The sequence below is a fragment of the Atta cephalotes genome (assembly GCF_000143395.1).
Source record: "Atta cephalotes unplaced genomic scaffold scaffold00059, whole genome shotgun sequence".
Taxonomy (NCBI): domain Eukaryota; kingdom Metazoa; phylum Arthropoda; class Insecta; order Hymenoptera; family Formicidae; genus Atta; species Atta cephalotes.
The window spans coordinates 338,596-357,603 of record NW_012130123.1 but is presented as its reverse complement, the minus strand read 5'-3'; the positions used below and the strand labels follow the sequence as shown (position 1 = coordinate 357,603).

Below are 19,008 nucleotides of genomic sequence, written 5' to 3'. Positions count from 1 at the left end.
TAGTTATGTACCTACTTATATAAAGTTAATTAATTAATTACTTAAGTTAATTAATTATTACTTAATTAATACTAGAAACAATTAATTAAATAATACTATAATATAATTATTCTTCTTCTCTCTCTCTCTCTCTCTCTCTCTCTCTCTCTCTTAATTTAGTGCAATTTGAATTCACAATCCAGTAACGAAAAGTTCTTATCAGTTTATGCTGCATCTTGTGCTAAAAAAAAACGTTTTTCGCTAAATGTCTAAAATTATTTAATATCAAATATTATACGCTTATAGGATAGTCTCGATTTAATTTATTCTTTATTTTTTCTTATTCTTAGAAAGCTGAAGGAAGCTAGAAAAATAAGTTAAACCAGATTAATACTACATTAGAAATGAATAAATTACAATGCGCGTTATGTGATAAATTAACTAACGATTAGATTGATCGAAATTCGATCGCGATCTCCACCAGAGTGTCTATTCTCCAGCGCAGCCACTTGAATTACATTGAAAGTGGAAGTCGAAGAAGAATCAGTTTCAAATTTCGATATCAACTCACCTAAGTTCTCAAAAAAAGAAAATTTTCGGGAAGGCATGTGACGCCCATAAATCCAGCCTCAGATACAATGCTGCATCCGCTGTTTCCGAAATCCGCGGCGCCGCCGTCGACTGAAGGCGGCGAGGACCGAGGTGATCATATGGTTCTGCGCGCGCATACGCATGCGTGCGTACGAAAGTGCAGGGGGGGTAACGCATGCGTGGACGAATCGCACGGATCAGCCGCAACTTTTTCAATTTTAAATTTTAATCACAGATTCCACGCGAACGGATGTCAACATTTTTTTTTATGCCGCGTATAAAAACGTGTAACAGTTTTTCATATTAACGGCAAATATTTCGCACTACGCATCCAAAGATTTTATGCTGCAATCAATAAATCATTAAATAAATATACAAAGCTGGGAGGAAGGGGAAATAAATTTTTAAAACATGTTATTGAAACATTTTCAAAATTATCGGAATTACATCCTGAATCTTCATATATAATTCGCCTCTCGTCAAATTTCATATTCATTTTTTCATAAACTTGGGATTTCATTATTGCATTATTTTAAAACAGTGATGCGCAACTTGTACATTTTTTACGCGCCAGCTTAGACAAAAATATAAAATCATATTTTCTTTATCAAAACGAAATAAATATTATACGGCCTGAGAGGCTTTATCCATTTCTAAAAATGCTTTTTGAAAATGAAAAAAGGTACGCATCACTTCTTCTTCTTCTTCTTCTTCTATTATTTTTAATTATTTTGATAAAGTGCGCGAGCGTGGCATGACAGACAGCGCGTTAGTCTATCATACCAAAGATCCCGGGTTCGATCCCAACAGGAACTAAAATATCTATACATATCTCCTCTTGGAAAAGGCCGACAACCTCCCGAGAATATCCTTCTCCACAAAAACACCTCTCGAAAAATCCGTTTGAAATCGGTATTAAAAAACTATAAGTCTCACAGGCTTGTGGCAATTGAATAATCAGCGTATGCACCACAAACATGAGAGGTATAACAAAGGCCTAATGTAAGAAGAAGAAAAAGATAAATTGCGTAAATAAATTCGAGGATACACATAATGTTTGTATAAAACTCTAATGAGATTACTTTAAGACTCGCGAACGGTCGAATCGCACATTTTATTATAAAACATATAAATATTATCACAAGAGTATAAAACAAAAACTGTACGTCTTACGACAATTTTTTCAATCTCCGATATACTATCAATATCACAACGGCGCGGTCGTTTCGATTTGCTCCTTTTTTTCGCTTCAATCTCGCACATAATTATTCTCCTTCTCGGCAAAATTGCTGATACTATGTCGCTTAATTTTGGAAACCTGCGCATAAATGTAAAAGATTGATCCGATAATATTCGTACGAAACACGTTACACACGTACCAAGTTAAATGGTTTAACTTTCGGTGTGATTCTATTAGTTTCCTTCAGCGGACTCTGCTGTATTGTCTTTCCGACATTCTTCTTTTCACTCGCAGGGGAGTACCGCTGAAAACTGATTAAGCTCTTGTTTAAGCGCTGCGGCGACAGATTATTCGTATTGAACGAATAACGCCTCGGTGGCGTCAGGAACCTTGGAGTACCATCCGTTTGCTGACGCGTAGGTGTTGTACATTTCTTCGGCGTTGGCAGCTTAGACATTCTGAAACATAAATCTATTTCTTACATCTTCTTATCTTTCCATCTTTTTTACATTTTTCCATCTTTTTTACTTTTTAAATAAATGATAAATTAAAGAAGTAATTATTGTTTTAAATCGGCTTCTTCCTTTTGTTTTTGATAAATAATGAACTAAAGAACTGATTATTTTAAATCGATTTGCTCTCACCTTTTAGGACTGTTCTTCCGTTCATCGCTGTTTAACATGTTTACATGCGTAGTCACCGGCGAAATATCGCAGGAAAGATTACGCTTTTTATTAACAGATATCAACGATACACTCTTGCTGTTTTGGCCATCTGGTGTTGACGAGGCTATCGGTTTGGATTTTGAGGGTTTTTTGGGCATGTAATAATTATCCGTCGAATTTGGGGTGCTGCTGATTATTTTATTACCCAATGGAATAACTTTGTTGGATTTTGGTGGCGTAGTGATTTGAGATGGCGCCTGTCTCCCAAATGATGCTATATTGTTGTAGAAATGAGCAAATTATATTATCACTTAATAAAACATTAATGCTTAGTTGCTAGTTATAATAAAAAATATCAATTTTTGTATTTTAATTTAATAATTAATTCTATTTAATAGCATTCGAGGATATTATCAATTAATCAAGTTTCTTCGAATTATTTCAACAGGTTTAAAAGAGGGAGAGCTACCTCTTCTTTTCTGTATATTATCTAGAGAATGCACTGCTTTCATAGGACCTCTTTTATTAACTACGATTAATTCTGATCTCTTTTTCAGTTTGTTTTTAACGTCGCTTATAGCAATGGATTTCTCCTTTCCGCTATCAGATTTTGCTGAAATATATTTTAACATGTAATTCAATTCGATTTTCTATACAAAATGATAATTAAGTACTTTAAAAAATTTTAAAGGGTAATTCCTCACATTATAAATCAAGACGAAAATTTTATGATCATATGTTTTAAATATACAAAGTGCCAAACTTGAAACTTTGTATATGTTTAAAGTTTTACCAAAATAATATACTAAAGTGGTTTTTGAAATTTTTGGAAAAAATATTTCTTTCAACTTTGACATCTTGTGTATCTTTATAAAATAATAAGCCATTTCGAGTCATACAATGAATTATACGAAATTTTCGTCTTGATTTAGTGTGAGGAATCATCCCTTAAAATTTTTTAGAGTACTTAACCCTCATCCTATATCACAAATATATATTATTTACATTTCAAAATGTAATTCAATAATTTATATATCTGAATGATCATGTCATAACAATGCGCAAAATATATAATATAAATTACCCTTTCTTGAATTGTATGCTTCTGGCATAAGTTTTTTATTCGATAAATTGTTAATAAATCCGGGATCGCTTGAAAAACGTTTCTGAGTTTTTTCAGATGTATCCTTACGTCTGCAAATTTGCGTGTTCTTGGGCGACGACTCAGTTGCGGATATACTTTTTCTATTTATCTTCTCAAGCAGCAAAAATACAATAATGCATAAGATAATTAAAATTTTATCGTAGAAGATAAAATAAATATTTACTCACTTTAGAATTTGATTCCAAGCTTCTATGCGCCACTTTTGTCGAACATGCGGACGAATGCACATTACGACCAGATTCTTGACGATTTCGTACAGGCGTAGTCTGTTGAATATTCTGCTTTTCAATGTAATTCGCTTGTATTTCATTTTCAGTGCTGTTTAATGCAGTATTTAACGCTCTTCCTATATTTTTAAGTAACTTTATTGTCATAGTATCTTCAGCCTGACCACTCAATAATTTTTTAAGGTTTACCAACAGTTCTATCGCTACCTTTTTATCCACTTGATTATCTTTTTCTTTATATTTACTGTGTTCTGATAAGTTAGATGTACTCATACAATCTTCGCTATTATCTTTACAGGATAAAGACATATTTGATGATTTCTCAATGCTGACAATATCTTGTGATATATCTTTCAATGTATTTATGTCTGGCAATGATTTTTCATCACTACAAAGCTTTTCTGAAAATAATATTTTATCATCTTCTTTTTCTTCGCCTGTGCTTGATTTATTAAATCTTTCGATGCTTTCCGAAGATATTTTCAGAGAACTTTGTGATTTATTTGACGTATTGAAACAAGTTACTAATAATTCTGTATTATTTTTATAATTAATATCCAAAATATTTTCAAGATCATCGAGTAATTCTTTAGCTTTCGGATTATTTTCTTTAACTAATTTTCTAAGATTCGACAATAACGAAGTTATGTTTTGTTTTACAACAGAACTATCGGTAAATGGTGATTCCATTTCTTTAAATATATTCTCTTCTGCGCTATCGATACTTGCAGGAGATTGCTTTGTATCACTTTTAATGTCTTTTAAATTTCCTTCCGGCGACATAGGTAAATCAATTAAATCATTTACCACAGGTTCATCCTCAAATGCCGGTAGTAATTCTGAGATCCACAGAGTATTATTTGAAATAAAATCATCCTCTATATTAGCTGGTAAAAAAAAGAACATAAAAGAAGAACTGCTAAGAACTTAAATTAATTGCGAGTGTTATAATAAATAGATCAAATACTTACATCCAGAATCAGTTTTCGATGTCAATTCCTCAAAAGTCTTTGCAAGTACCTTGGCTTCTTTTAGTATTGACTTATCGACTTTACTTGTATTCTGTAATCAATTTTTATGTTCTGCTTCAATATCAAATAATTTAGAAATAAATTATTTTTGTGAAACTATTCATTTAGGTTTAAATGTTGAGATACTAAATGATAAATACAAATTTAAACATTTTTTATAAAATAAATCTAAATGCTATACAAAATGTAATTATATTAAATATCTTACAGTGAATACAGAGTCCGAAGAACAAGTAGAAGATGAGCTTCTGTTAAATTCTTTATTTTGTTCTGGAACAAATACATCGATATCAATTAATTTATTCGCAATTCGTTTGATATTTTCCTCTTTCGAGTCTTCCTCCGTTATGCTCGAGATATTAGTTGTATTATTCATAATGCATTTCAATTTGTTAAATCTTTCCGTCAAGTCCGATAAATCATACTGCTTCAGCTTCATTTCCATAGAACTTTCAGTTGTACTCATCTTATCCTGACCCATTTTCAACGAGTTGTTATCCAAGAAAGCGTGATTCATAGGATCATTCGAAAGTATTGACGATGATAATGAAGCAGAAGTCAATTTTGTTATAGACGAAATATTTGATAAACTGGATAACACAGATTGCTCGCTTCTACTCTCCATGAAGCCTCTGTCCAGGAAGGATGACATAGTGCTGTTGTCACTCTGCAAGACTTTCCTCTGGTCTTCTGTTACGGATTGTGATCTTCTATTTTGATACAGTAATTCTGTTGGTGATTTTCCAGATCCCTGTGATAACGAACGCTGAGTATCTGACAGTTTTAAATGTTTGACATTTGAAGGGAAGACAGATTCTTCGAATGCCATATCTTTCTCTAGAAAAAGTGACATCTTGTCAGTCTCCTTGGACTTAGGAAATCCTTCCAGCAGCGTGTCATTCATCGTAGACTGATTCAAGATAGACAACTCAAGTGAGTCTGAAGCAACAACAGATATCTTATGTTCCTGCTTAGAGAGAGACACACTATCTACTGTATCGCTGTCACAAACATCAGCATTTGTCGCATTGATATCAATGCTTTTCATCTTGATCTTTGCTTTCTTCTTGTCTTCATTGAACAACGACTCGTCGAGCATACCCAATGTCTTATTCATCGTTTTAAAGTATCTCTTTTTCCTCGGTGTAAAGTCGTCTGTAAAGTCCACGGATTGTGCGTTCCTCAAACTCTTAAATCTTAAGGCTCGTTGTAACATCACCTCGAAGGGATCACCTTTCTTGCTGACGTACTCGACAGTTTCGTGCAATACTTGGTCAAATGGATTGTTGTCATCACTCTCACACTTCTTCATCACCGATTCCAAACCTGTTCCATCGTCGCACTCGATACTCTTCGGCGTCGGGATCAACGGCGACGCCAACTTTGCCAGTTTTAGCGCTCCCCTCACGTCCGGACTGTTTAGGTCTATTAAATCGCACATCCTGATCTCGAGCCTCTGCCCCGTCGACAATTGAGAAGATCTACCAGTGTTTATGGTTTCTCACGGTCGCTAATAAAAAGAGAAAAAAAACAAAAGGAAAGTAGATATGTATTATTTTGACAAACCTAGTGAATCGTTTCCAGCTGCAGAATCATAGACTAGTTACCTTGCTTCGTACCTTGGTTTGATGAATTCTACGAACATTACAATCCACAGATTCTCCGAGATATATGATACACGCGATTTACGGTTACTTTTAAATCCGCGCGAAGGACAATGTTCTCTGTAATGTTTCACTCGATTTATTTATTTATGTTGTGCATGTACATACGAACGCATACAATCCGCACACTCTTCGAGGTCGTGATACACGCGGTTTACGGTTACTTTTAAATCCACGCAGCGGAACCGTCGAGCGCCCTCTGTCCAGTTGGCCGGAAGAGGCACAGGTGTCGGCGGGATCAGTCCTTTGGTTCAAAAATGTTCGATGGCCGCAACAAGAAATAAGAAAAATCATTAAATTCATATTTTGAACTTATATAATTTGTGACGAAACTTTATTTTCATAATTCTCCGTACATATGTACGCAATACACAAGAAAATTTAAGAAATCACACGTAAATAAACTATGTATTGAATATTATATAATGATAAATGAATATTATATAATAATAAACTATATATTGAATATAATATACATATAAAAACATGTGCAACATATGTATAGAAATGATTAATTTTATGAATAGAATTTTATATATATATATAAAAGTGTGATAATTGAATTTATAACGTAACATATGCAATTTTATCCTGAATTTCAAGAATTATCAATCATATATCCAGTCGACATCAACTAAAAATAATATAAATATATAATTTTATTTTTTAACAATATAAATATATTGGTATCTAGTATATGCGTTGTTATTCCAAATTAAGAGTATAATCACTAAAATAATATTTTTGTAATATAATTCATAATAATCATAACAATAATGACAATATCTGCGTTCAACGAACTCAACAGTTGAGTGAGCGCTCGCTGCTATTCTTCCAGATCCAAAATGCTAATTGAATTTAAAAGAATACACCAATAACAGCGAGCGCTCACCGTTGAGTCCGCTAAACGCAAACAATAACACATGATATTACATAACAGTTACAATGTTTAGTGTGAATTATATCATAAATGTTATTTTTAGATGATATCCACTGAGTGGATTGTGTAGACAATTCATTATTGGAACATTTCATTATTGGAACTATAAGTATCTCTTTTATTGAAAAACATTCCTGGATCTTCAACAATACTTTATCAATGATTATTTATCTAATCACACAATCGTTATATTTAAAGTATAAATCCAAATATAATTATAAAATCTCATTGAATAAAAAAAGGAATGCTTGATAAAACTTTATTTCGCAGGCTCGTGTATCTCATATTTTTTTCATTTTTTTTTAAATATAATTTATTTTATAAAAATTAAGTACACAAAAAATGGTAGCATACATGTACAGAAATATATAAATAATCATTATTTTTTCGTAATCATTATCTTCAGGCAAGATATAAGGCACATATATTCATTCATATCGCTTGAATACTATCCTAATATTTACAATGTATATTTTCACTAGCTTCATTGTGTTAATTCACAGATTGTGAATTGCAATATTTTCGTAAGCCAAATGCTTAAACAATTTATTAGAAAAATTTGTACACTCGTATTTACAATTTTTGTCTTTTGCTGCCATACGCTAATATTAATTATCAAAATATAATTTTATTCTTTTCCTGCTCACCATATATTATAACGTTTTTTCTCAAAATAACGTTTTATATACATATACAATTTTGATAACAAATCACCGTCAGAGATATCATGACGTATAGTATTGCATTGGTCTTGAATAACATATAGTAAATTATTTGATTTTTTTTTTGCAGCTAGGAAAACACTTATAAAAATAACAGGCATACACACCAAGATAATGTTAACAATATATGACTCACAAAACCACATTACGTCTTAATTATTTTATAAAAAAGGATATTACTAGTAAGTCTCTATTCGTAAAATAACTATCTTATTTTCAACATTTGCGAATAGTTAATGTAACTATACGTATCGTGTATTTTTAAGTTATGTACTTAAGATCCGGTTGCACCAATGCGTTATTTTAATTTTAGAGAGGCTTAAAATTCTCTTTGTTTCTATCTCTTTTCGTTTTAAAACGAGATAGAGAAAGTTTTAAGTGTCGCTTAAAACCAAAGTAATGTTAGTGCAACCGATTCTTAGAAATACATAAACTTTTAGTACAAAATTTAAAAAAAATATAATTCGCTTGTGAAAGTATGTAAAGGGATAGAAACCACAAAAAAGGGATAAAAATTACTAAACAATATTAGTTAACGCTCACTAGTTTCACGACCATTAAGTAGATGTGTAACAGTTAAGTCAGTTACTTCGCAGGTACATTAATTTAATTTCACATCTACTTAACGGACAAGAGTATCAATAAAATTCTTATAAAAAGAAAGAGAAAGATAAAGAATATGTTATAGGATGCAGACAAATCATTTTTACTTCCTAACGATGCACTATAAAATGGGACTATTTCGTCTGAAATACTATCTTCGTATCGATAAACAGAAGACTTGAAAAGAAGTATCTGTTTATATATAATACTATATTCGATAATCATTACATTGAGTTATACTGAATATAAAAAATACATCACACTTGCCAAGAAATCTACATCGCAGATCTTTTCCCATGCAAGTGCGTGAAATAAATCCCAATCTATAGTAGTACATTTGAGCATATCTACTTAAGACACCCTGTAAATGTCTTGCAACAGTCTCATCGTTGCGATAATAGCTGAACATTAATACAGTCTATAAGTTATATTTTTCAATGAGATAACGTATCGACAAGCCCTTACGTTTCTTTCCGCGAAATAAAATTCATTAATATGTTCGTGGATTCGATTAACGGTGTAAACGTCCGTCTTCGAGGATGCGGGTCAGGTCGGGTCGACTTCTTACCGTCTATAAAACAGAGATATAGCTGCAATTCATCATTCTCACAAACGTTGTTCGATAGGTAGCGGCCCTTGGCGTAGAGACGACGGCTCGCTATGTGACGTGACGTTCACGTCAGATCCAGCTGCGTCGCCGTTGTTACGGCCGTTGTTGCTGCCATTGTTGTTTTGGCCGTTTAGAAATGATGTCATTTCCATCGAAGACTGTTGTCCGCTCTGGATTTAGAAACATGCGTGTTCGTTCGCTTCTTTTTTCAGATCTAGAGCGTGTAAGTGGTAACGTGCGTGTGTCGCGTTCGGAAAAACAAAAGAAAAGCGGCTCCAGAGAGAGTGCAGAGAGCGAGTAGAATTAAAGAGCAGCGCGCGACCAATGCTAAAACTAGAAAAGACTAGTCTCCTTAATATATCGGGCAATTTAATGTCAGATTTACACTTATTAGACGAGAGCAGAAGTCAATGTTGATACTGAAAGATCTTACTTAAAAGAAATGCAAAGCTAATTCAATTGTTAAAGCGGCAGAATTTTTATGTATGTACGTGTTTAACGTGTACTTTTCCGCGCTCGTCTAGAATCGTACTGACCTCCGGAAGGAAAGTAAATGACTGATTAAAGTTGAGCAACAAGTCGAGTATGTCGCACACAAAGCGAGCGCAGCTATAGAATTGAAAGCTTGAAAGCGAAATTCAATGCCTTCTCATTATCGATGGATCAATGCCAAATGACCGAATTCAGTTCCATTATTTTTCTTCCAGTGAAATAAAAGTGCAAATGTTGTTACTTACAAATACTGACCTTAGGCTGCATTATATCTTCGGATGTGTCGAGGCCGGCAAGCGGATTGGATGTAATGTTAATCTTGGAGTCTGTGACTCCACCGTTCATTACTCGTCCATTTGTTATTGGTTTACCTGCTTGTAAAAAAAAGAGTATATTATCTACGTTCAAGATTATGAAAAAATTCGTTTTATCAATTTTTTTTTCTTCAAAACACATACCTTCACTTTGCGATTCCTGACTTTGCTTATACTTGGCTCTTTTGTACAGGAATCTCGCTGCGAAAGCGAGAGCGACCAGAATGACTGATGCTCCAAATACTCCACCGATTATGGCGTGTATACTAACATTCTTGTTATTCTCGCTCGGTCTCAATTTATTTTCCGCCACGACTTGCTGAACTGGATGCTCAACAACGAGCTTTTCAGTTTTATGTCGTAATATTTGAGAAAATTCTGATGCCGCATTTACAGAGAAGCTTTGAATTTTGAATTCATATGGAGTATCGGGTAGTAAGTGAGAAATCGTCATGTTGGAAGCATCTTTTCCCTCGACAGTGGTTTTCAAATATTCACCGGCTGAAGTGGAAGCCCGATGATATATATAAAACCCGTCGATTTTTGCTGATCTGTTGGGATTCTGCCAAAGCAACAACATCTCATGTGGCCCTAACGCTTCAATTCTAGTCAATAGAGGTATTGGCATTTTAGTGCTCTCAATACCGGTATCCCTATGGAGATGAAAACGTACGGAATTCTTACTCAACTTGTTGTCGTTATTTGAATATACCGCAGCGATTCTAAATCGATAGGTATGTTCAGTCTGCAAGTCGGTCACTTCGAAGGACCGCACATGATTCGGTATCTCAGAGTTGGCAGTCATCCACTTCGTCTGTTTACCACTTATCTTCGAGCCTATTTCTCGATACTGAACTTTGAAAAATTGTATTGGCAGGCCCGTGTTCTTCGGTACTGTCCATCGCACCATAACGGAGATATCAGACAATCTCGTGATGATGGGCACATCGGGAGGATTCAACTCGATTTCTGCTGAAAGGAGGATAAATAATTTAATAGAGAGGAATCAATCTTTTGATTAAAATATAAAAAACAATAACAGAATTAAAATGTTATTGGAATGAAAATGTAAAAAAAAGATTAAGAGTGTGATCACTTTTTTTCAATAATGTATAATTATGTAATTCATAACAATAACAAGTTGAGTGAGAGTTCCGTACGTTTTCGTCTTCATAAGGATACCAGTATTGAGAGCATTAATTTTCATAGTAGTTCTTTTTGCTTGTATGTTAAAGCCGTGTTTAAATATAAACTGTCAGTACAGTTCATGTTATATATATTATATATATTATAAATTTTTAATACTGACAATGTCCGAACACGGTCAAACTAATTAGAGCTCGAAGTAGAATTACCCACCAAAGGCTATATCATTGAGTCAATGGTGGGCGGTAAGCGTAAGGGAAGGCATCGTTCGGAGGAAAAATGATAAAAACAACTAGCTTGCTCGCGCTGCTGCCTTTGGAGGCTCGCGAGCTCTGATCAGGGGCTCCGCCTCCCGGACCCCTACGCAAAAAAGTACGATCTTCTTGCTTTATATATGCATATTTAATATATCATTCTGGATGCTATCTGTATAATACGGAGATTGTATTCATTATATTCACACAATTAAAAAAAAAATTAGATATAAAAAAATAACATCGAAAATAAAATTGATAATTGAAATTGCGCTATAATTTTTTAATTTTTTCAATTTGTTTATGTAATTATGTATTCAATTAAAAATCTCGATCCAAAACGTTAAAATTAATCATCAAATAAAGCCATACTATGTTAAAATTAATCACATAAAAAACGCAGTTAAAAATTATTTATGAAGAGACTTAATCGATGATATCTCAGCCAAACGTTTGATAAAATGATAACAAAATATACGAAACGATAACATAAAACAGATAATTACCTCCGTCTCCCTTTTTCTTTGCTTCTTTATTTTTGTTACGTCTACCACCGCCCCTAGTATGCTTATGTCTTGACACAGTCCCGTAGTTCGGCTTCGATTCGGTCTTGCCGCCGACAATATGCTCTTTTGGTTGAACTTGCAACAGGTTGTATCCCGAATGCGATCCGTAGTCGTTGCTGGCGACGCACTGAACGATCCCGGCGTGCTTCTTCTCAACCTCAGATATAAGAAGAGTGGAGGCTGTCATCTCCTGTGTCTTACTAGGCATCAAAGACTCTCCGTTGATAAGCCATTCGACGGTTGGTTGCGGCTCGCCTGTTACGTTACACGAGAGCTGCAATTTTCCGCCTTCATGGAATTTGCACGCGCTTGGTTGCTTCGTGACCCTCGGTGGTTCCACCACTCTTAAAATGATCGCCGATTTTATCTGTCGGACATCGTGGCTCCACACACAATCATATTCCCCGCGATCGGACGGTTGAACATGGACCAATGTCAAACCGAAGGACGATTTCACGGACTTTGATGGTAAAGAACCGCCTAGGCGACTCCAGGTAACGTGTGGCACAGGGTAACCAGCGCCGAAACACTCCAGCGTTACATTTTTACCACGCGTAATTATATATTCTGTTTGCGGTAGCTTGGTAAGATACGGCGGTTGGAAAGTCAAGTTCGCGTGTACCGTCAAGATAGTCTTATGATTGCTCGTCAATGTTACCGTCGTTATGTAATTATTAACGCTACAGTAGTATGATCCACTGTCCGCCAATCTGACATCCTTGATGACCATAGTTTTGCCATTCACTAGATTCGCGTCCTTGATGAGCATGTCGTTTTTGTAAAATTGTACTATGGCTTCTGGTTCGGAATATGGTACAGGACATGTAATAGGCACGGTGTTACCCTGCATTACCTCGATGTAGATATCATTTTTATCGGAGAACTCCTGTATCGTCGCGAGCGTTAGTCTCGCTGGATCCGACACTAATCCACTGCTACCTGCGAAGAAATTAAAAAAAGTATATACAAATCTCTTGGTGTAGAAACCAAGATCTCTCTTGTAAATAACACAATCTTGATACTTGTGTTAAATAAAACAAAGTAGTTAAATAAAATAAGACAGAAAACTTTTAAGGCTTCCACAAAAATTTTCTATACAGGAGCTACGCGTTTTGCGGCTTATCTCCCTGTTCAAATCTATTATCAGAATGCCGATGTTTCATAAACATTGTAGTTCACTTTATCAGAAGAGCAGCCTAAGAGTATTTGCAGCAAAACGCATAACTTCTGCAGATAAAAAATAGATTAGAATTACAGATTAAATAAAATATGTAAGCTACTAATTTTTAGGGTGGCTCACCGAAGAACGCAATGCAACGGTAATCTCCGGCCTTCGATACGTTGTCAAAGGAGACAATGAGCCGAGACGTTTTGCCACCAGTATTGCTGTAGGTATCAGATGATAGTGTCCATTTGTTAGAACCCAGAGGCCTGTGATGCCAAGCGAAACGCTCCGCGGGGATGTTGAGACTACACTCAAAGTTCACGTCATCATATAACGGAACTGCTAGAGGTTGAGGGTGTCGAGTAAAGGACATATTCATCTCAGGAATCTTGTCGTTCTCTGTTATTAAAAGCATCATTATTATCCTCCTTCACATGGTGCTCGGAGTATATTTACGTAACACCGTTCTAAGAAACTTACCGCATGTATATGCGATCGGACTGTAAAGCAGAATAACGATGACACATAAATAGGAGATAGATGTCATCTTGACACATTCTGCAAGCACGAAAGAAGACAGTGCCATTACGTTAACAGGCATTTGGCGTTATGCTAGTTATTTTTCCGGTCCTTCGTTCACGGGAAAGCAAATATGCGGCTCGCGCAGAGATGTCGGCAAAGATCTACTAAAATTAATACCGAGCAAGCACACCGTTTAAGTTTAGAACACCCGAGTTCACCAGAAAACAGAACGTATTTTTCATCCTAGAGGCACGAAATGATAATTTATCTTATAGTAGTTATATGTTTTAAGTCCTAAATACGGCAACAGCAATAACGACAGAAATAACGAAACAGAGGAAACCAACATTCAGAAATGCATATGTTAATGCATACAGGAACACAGAATAGGGCAATGATAATTTATGGCGAGGTGAAATTCTGTATCTATCTTATAGCTTATCATTCAGATTTTTCATTTTGTTTATATAGATATGCTATACTCTTGAAGCAGATGAGAAAGTATGCTACATTCTATACGCGATCAGATTGATTGCAGGCCTTTTATTTCTTTTGCGACATTGCGCAACGAGACGCGACAGTTATATATTGCTTATTTCTGTACTCTATTCCTACCGCTGTTACCTCGCGTTGCGTCTAAAGCTTTGTGTCTAACATTGTTAAATCTATGGAGTCAAATCTAATGTTAGTCATCATTGCTCCTACTAAATATATGTTATTTTTTATTGTTATTTTTTATCAAAACGATAATTAAATTTGGCACTATATCGTGACACTATATCATCAAACTGTATAGTGTCAAATATAATCATTGTTTTACTATAAAAAAACGATAAAATTGAATAAGAGCAATGGCAATTCACATTGAGTTGCACCTATAGATTTAACAATGTACAATACAATAAAATACACATGTGTTTATCATTCTGAAGTTAGAAAAGCGCATAATAATTGTCTACAAAAATATAGCATACATAAGAACATACTATTTCAATTGTAAAATATTTTCTCGTTGCAATATTTACAATCCTTATAATGTAATAATTAAAAAAAATTATTATTGATAAACTTTAAAAGGGAAAGAAGAAAAAAGAAAATAAGTTCAGCGATTGAAAAAACCAGCAAAAGAACGATCTTTAAGCGAATCATAACGATGAATGATATCGAGCAATGAAATGTAACGAGTTTTTATTTGCATGTAATGATAATGAGAAAAAGGGAGTCGGTGGTGAGGCTGGATGACGCGTGGCTGTCTAGAAAATATCCATATACGGCGTCGAAAGCTGCTGTTCATTGCGCGAACCGTTTTACACCCACATGCCCTCTCGCGCGAGGCCATCAGAAAAGCATACACTCGCGCGCAACACGCCCGCGATGGTGAAGAGCGACGGTAATAATTCTTTTTCGTCAAGCTATATAGCGCTACGACATGCTGCTATGCACGTAGGTATATCCATTCACATCACGGATCGCGACGTCGTACTACGCACCCACACGCTTGTCTTAATGTATCTAATGAAACTATCGTGTCGACTTTTCCCAATGGTGGAAAAATCTGGTGAACGAGAATGCGCTTCGATTCCGGAAATGATATTAAGTTGTTTGATAAACGAAGGATATCTTTTTCGAATCCGTGATTAAAATGCACAATGACTATTACTTAATTGGTATAGTCTTTTTCATTTTTTCATCAGCACTAGTATAATACTAAATAGAACAAGTGATTAATATGTAATTGACGTGTCTCTTTGATTCAATTTAATAGAAGACTTCAGAAATAAAATACTGTATTGTAATTTTGAATATTTCATTAATTAAATAGCTATCTGGCGCGCGTGAGAACAGAAATTGGCGCCAATTGAGAAAAAATTATTAATGTATTAATTTCATTTAGAAATTCTTTTTTAGTCTGTTATTAAAATAATAAAATAAAAACTAGTAAAAATATGGTAATTAAAGAGCTTTGAGTATTCATTTCTAGCGTTATATAACGTAACTTTATGAAAATTTTTAAATTGTACACAATGTCTCCTCGTCCCTTTTGCTTGTATACTTCAATACGTAGGAAGAGAAATCAGATAAAGTAAAGTGAACGAATGAGGGAGAAGGAAATAAAGCAGGATTACGAGAAATTTAAGTATACCTCAAATCTCAAATTTATCATTTCGAATGAGTATAAACTTGAGAAAGAAAAACAGAGAAAGATAGAAAGATAGGAGAAAAAAAGGAATAATGAGAGAAGAAAGGAGAAGAGAGAAAGAAGACAATTTGAGTGTATGCTGGTAGATTATCGACGCGACGGCAGCCCGCTGTGTTTTATGTACGAGAGAAACTCTTAACTTCTGGTTAAATGGTAGCATAAATGGTGATGGTATGTAACAGGTGAGAAGGGCCCACAAAGAGGCTGGTTTCCGATGTTACCTCTCATAAAAATAAAGAAGCCGAATTCCAAAGCAGTGGTTGTCCACTCTGCGCCTCTCTTGGCATGTATATATGACGTACCAATGCGAGAACGCGTGCACGCACGACCGATGAGTTTGCACGCGCAATCTGCGGGATTCGTAATTGCACCTAATCCGTCCGATGCGCGCCTTCGTATTAACGATGACTTAATCGTCGCGGTGCGTTGAACAGACTGGCAGTGTGTCGCGTACGCTGCAAATTTACGAAGCGTAACAGAGAAGAAAAAATATTATAGTACAGAGATGTATTTAGAAAAAGAAAAAAAGTTGCAGACAATGATTGCATTTAACAGAAAAAAAAAGTTTAATAAGCACTTTGTACTTATTGGATTATATTTTTAGATCTAGAGGAGTTCTGTCTTAATTTAGATCTAAAAGTATAATCCAATCAATGCAAAGCGCTCATTAAGTCGCTTTTTCTACTGAATACAGCTATTAGTTAGCAATTAAAATACGTTACTAGTAAATGTATTCCTCAAATATCGAATGCTTAATCTCGGATATCATAAGTAACGGAAATTCATAAGTAACGTGAAAATTTTTTTACGTAAGTCTTCAATCAACACGAGTCAAATTACCTGTTATATCATGAACATTCAATTCGATTTATGGAAGCATAGAGAAGCGAGAAGAGATGATCGAGGCTCGTCGATCAAAAATAATTCTTTGTGAGAACCGCCAAAAAATCTGACACTTCGAGAGATCTTCCTGAAAATGCTCTGATCCTCACGACGGACTCCTTCCTATTCTATACGGAATGCCGTGGTTGTGCCATAAATGACTATCCGTGTCATTAGTATTCCAGTGAAGGACCGTCTCTCGCGGTGCGTTTATGGGATCGTGGATCGGGGATCGCGATCACGACGGCGGCAAGGACGAGTTCTCTGCCTCGTTAACAAGTGAGGAGCAGCTCTGTGAAAGTGAGAAAGGGAATTTGGAGCAAGTGAGGAAATGCATTAGTTTACTACTGCATTAGATTATCATTTAAGGGATGTAAAAGTAATTCACGTTTCTCCAAGATTTCTGAAGAAATTGATAGAACTTCTAGCTCGTGCCGGTTCAGGCAGATCGTATCTCGTATAGCACTTCCATAACACTCGTGGATCTTTCGATTCAACAATCCGATCGAAAAGTTGACTTTGCATTTTTATCTGAACGATGCGTGGTCGAGCGAGAGAACGAGTTTGCGATAAAGTTGACGAATCCGAATTTCGTCTCCACGCCCCTCATTTGTCTCGCAGTGTACTTAATGGAATCGAAGGAAGGCGGCGAGAATCGCCGTCGAAAACAGGTGAGATTAATAAGAATAAAAAGAAAGGACGCCGAGGGATGTTTTCGAGCGAATGCTGGACGTTGGCGGAGCCAGATGATAACGAATGAGAGGTCTTCCTTTCAGTTACTCTCCTTCGTGATATCTTGATTCCCCTTCGCCCTACGATGTCTGAATACACTTGTTTCGTCGGATCTCTTTTACACACTTTCTATCTACGTTTCCTCTGCACCTGTTTCTTTCTTTTTTCCCTTCCTTCTTTCTTCACTCTCCCGAGTCTACGCGCAAATCTTGCTCCAAGCTCAGAGATGCTACAAAAGCAAACCGCTTAAGAAAGATGGATTTGAAATCCTTCTTCATGTATGTGTGAATTAAATTTCGCGATTAAATCGTCATTCCTTCCCTTCTTGTTCTCTTCCGTATTACATTTCTAGAAAGTGTGAAGAGATCCAAGATTTAGGGTAATATTCATTAGCCCGGATTTACAATAGATTTTTAAGGATTGGACGAATCAATCAATTAATTATTCTCTTCGCATTCGACTGTAATTGGTGAATTTCTTAAGCTTAAAACTTAAAACATTCATTGTAGATCCAGATTTATCCATTCTAATTTTAAGTAATTTAATTTCTTAGATACTAATATAAAGATACTAATACAGCTCTGATTGGTTTATGATATTTTAAAACTGTACTTAAGACAATCTCAAATATAAGAATCGAATACCGATCTCAAACCCGATTTCACTAATGTAAAATTATATGTATAATTATATGTAATCTCATATGTAAGTTCAATTTACTCTTTTATCTTTCTCTAATTGTCAGAATTTCTAATTTCAGCATTTCTAATTCTGAGAGTTAGAAAAAGATAAATAGCAAATTAAACCGAGATTGAAGTTAATCATCGAGTTTTACATTAGTGAAACTGGGTCTAATAGAAGGAGACTAAACAATACGTGCGAATGAAGTTAATTCGACGCGGAAGAAAACATTCTCAGGGCCCGTCTCTCCCAACCGTATCTCTTCCACATTTCTCTTCGCTTCTTTTCTCCTTCTCCCTCCGAGGTCGCACCTCGTCTCGCATGTAGACAGTACAAATAGAACGAGCGTGTGTACCCACTCTAAATACCGAGAGCGTAATGCAATGCGGACGGGAAGATCCGGATCTGGTGTCCGGGCTGTATAATTCTTTCCCGTGGAAACGGAAATCTCCGAGCATGATGATCCGGTGCTCCCTTTCCGGACACGGAGCGACCAAAACGATCGGACGCGAGCGATTTCAAGCGGAGGACCGATCGGGTTCACGATCGCGCGATCGATGCGCACCAGGGTCGAGATCATCCGTCTGGAGAAAGAAAGAGAGAGAGAAAAAGGAAAGAGGGAGACGCAGAGAGAGAGAGAGAGAGAGAGAGAGAGAGAGAGAGAGAGAGAGAGAGAG

The 19,008-nt window shown here is 35.5% G+C and overlaps 2 protein-coding genes across 2 annotated transcripts; both read right to left on the bottom strand.

Moving 5' to 3' along the window:
* Positions 1-1,339: 1,339 nt before the first annotated feature.
* LOC105623594 lies at positions 1,340-6,279 on the bottom strand. Its single transcript, XM_012204983.1, has 9 exons — positions 5,047-6,279; positions 4,779-4,869; positions 3,748-4,694; positions 3,500-3,677; positions 2,885-3,028; positions 2,395-2,689; positions 1,950-2,208; positions 1,832-1,888; positions 1,340-1,567 (listed from the first exon to the last, which is right to left on the bottom strand). Exons 1-9 carry the CDS (start codon positions 6,277-6,279, stop codon positions 1,340-1,342), a joined length of 3,432 nt encoding a protein of 1,143 aa, XP_012060373.1.
* Positions 6,280-9,373: 3,094 nt separating this feature from the next.
* LOC105623570 (interference hedgehog-like) lies at positions 9,374-17,367 on the bottom strand. The gene is made up of 7 exons (XM_012204958.1): positions 17,307-17,367; positions 13,795-13,872; positions 13,450-13,713; positions 12,090-13,088; positions 10,328-11,155; positions 10,125-10,243; positions 9,374-9,547 (listed from the first exon to the last, which is right to left on the bottom strand). Exons 2-7 carry the CDS (start codon positions 13,859-13,861, stop codon positions 9,374-9,376), a joined length of 2,451 nt encoding a protein of 816 aa, XP_012060348.1. The 5' UTR covers positions 13,862-13,872; positions 17,307-17,367.
* Between the last annotated feature and the right edge of the window lie 1,641 nt (positions 17,368-19,008).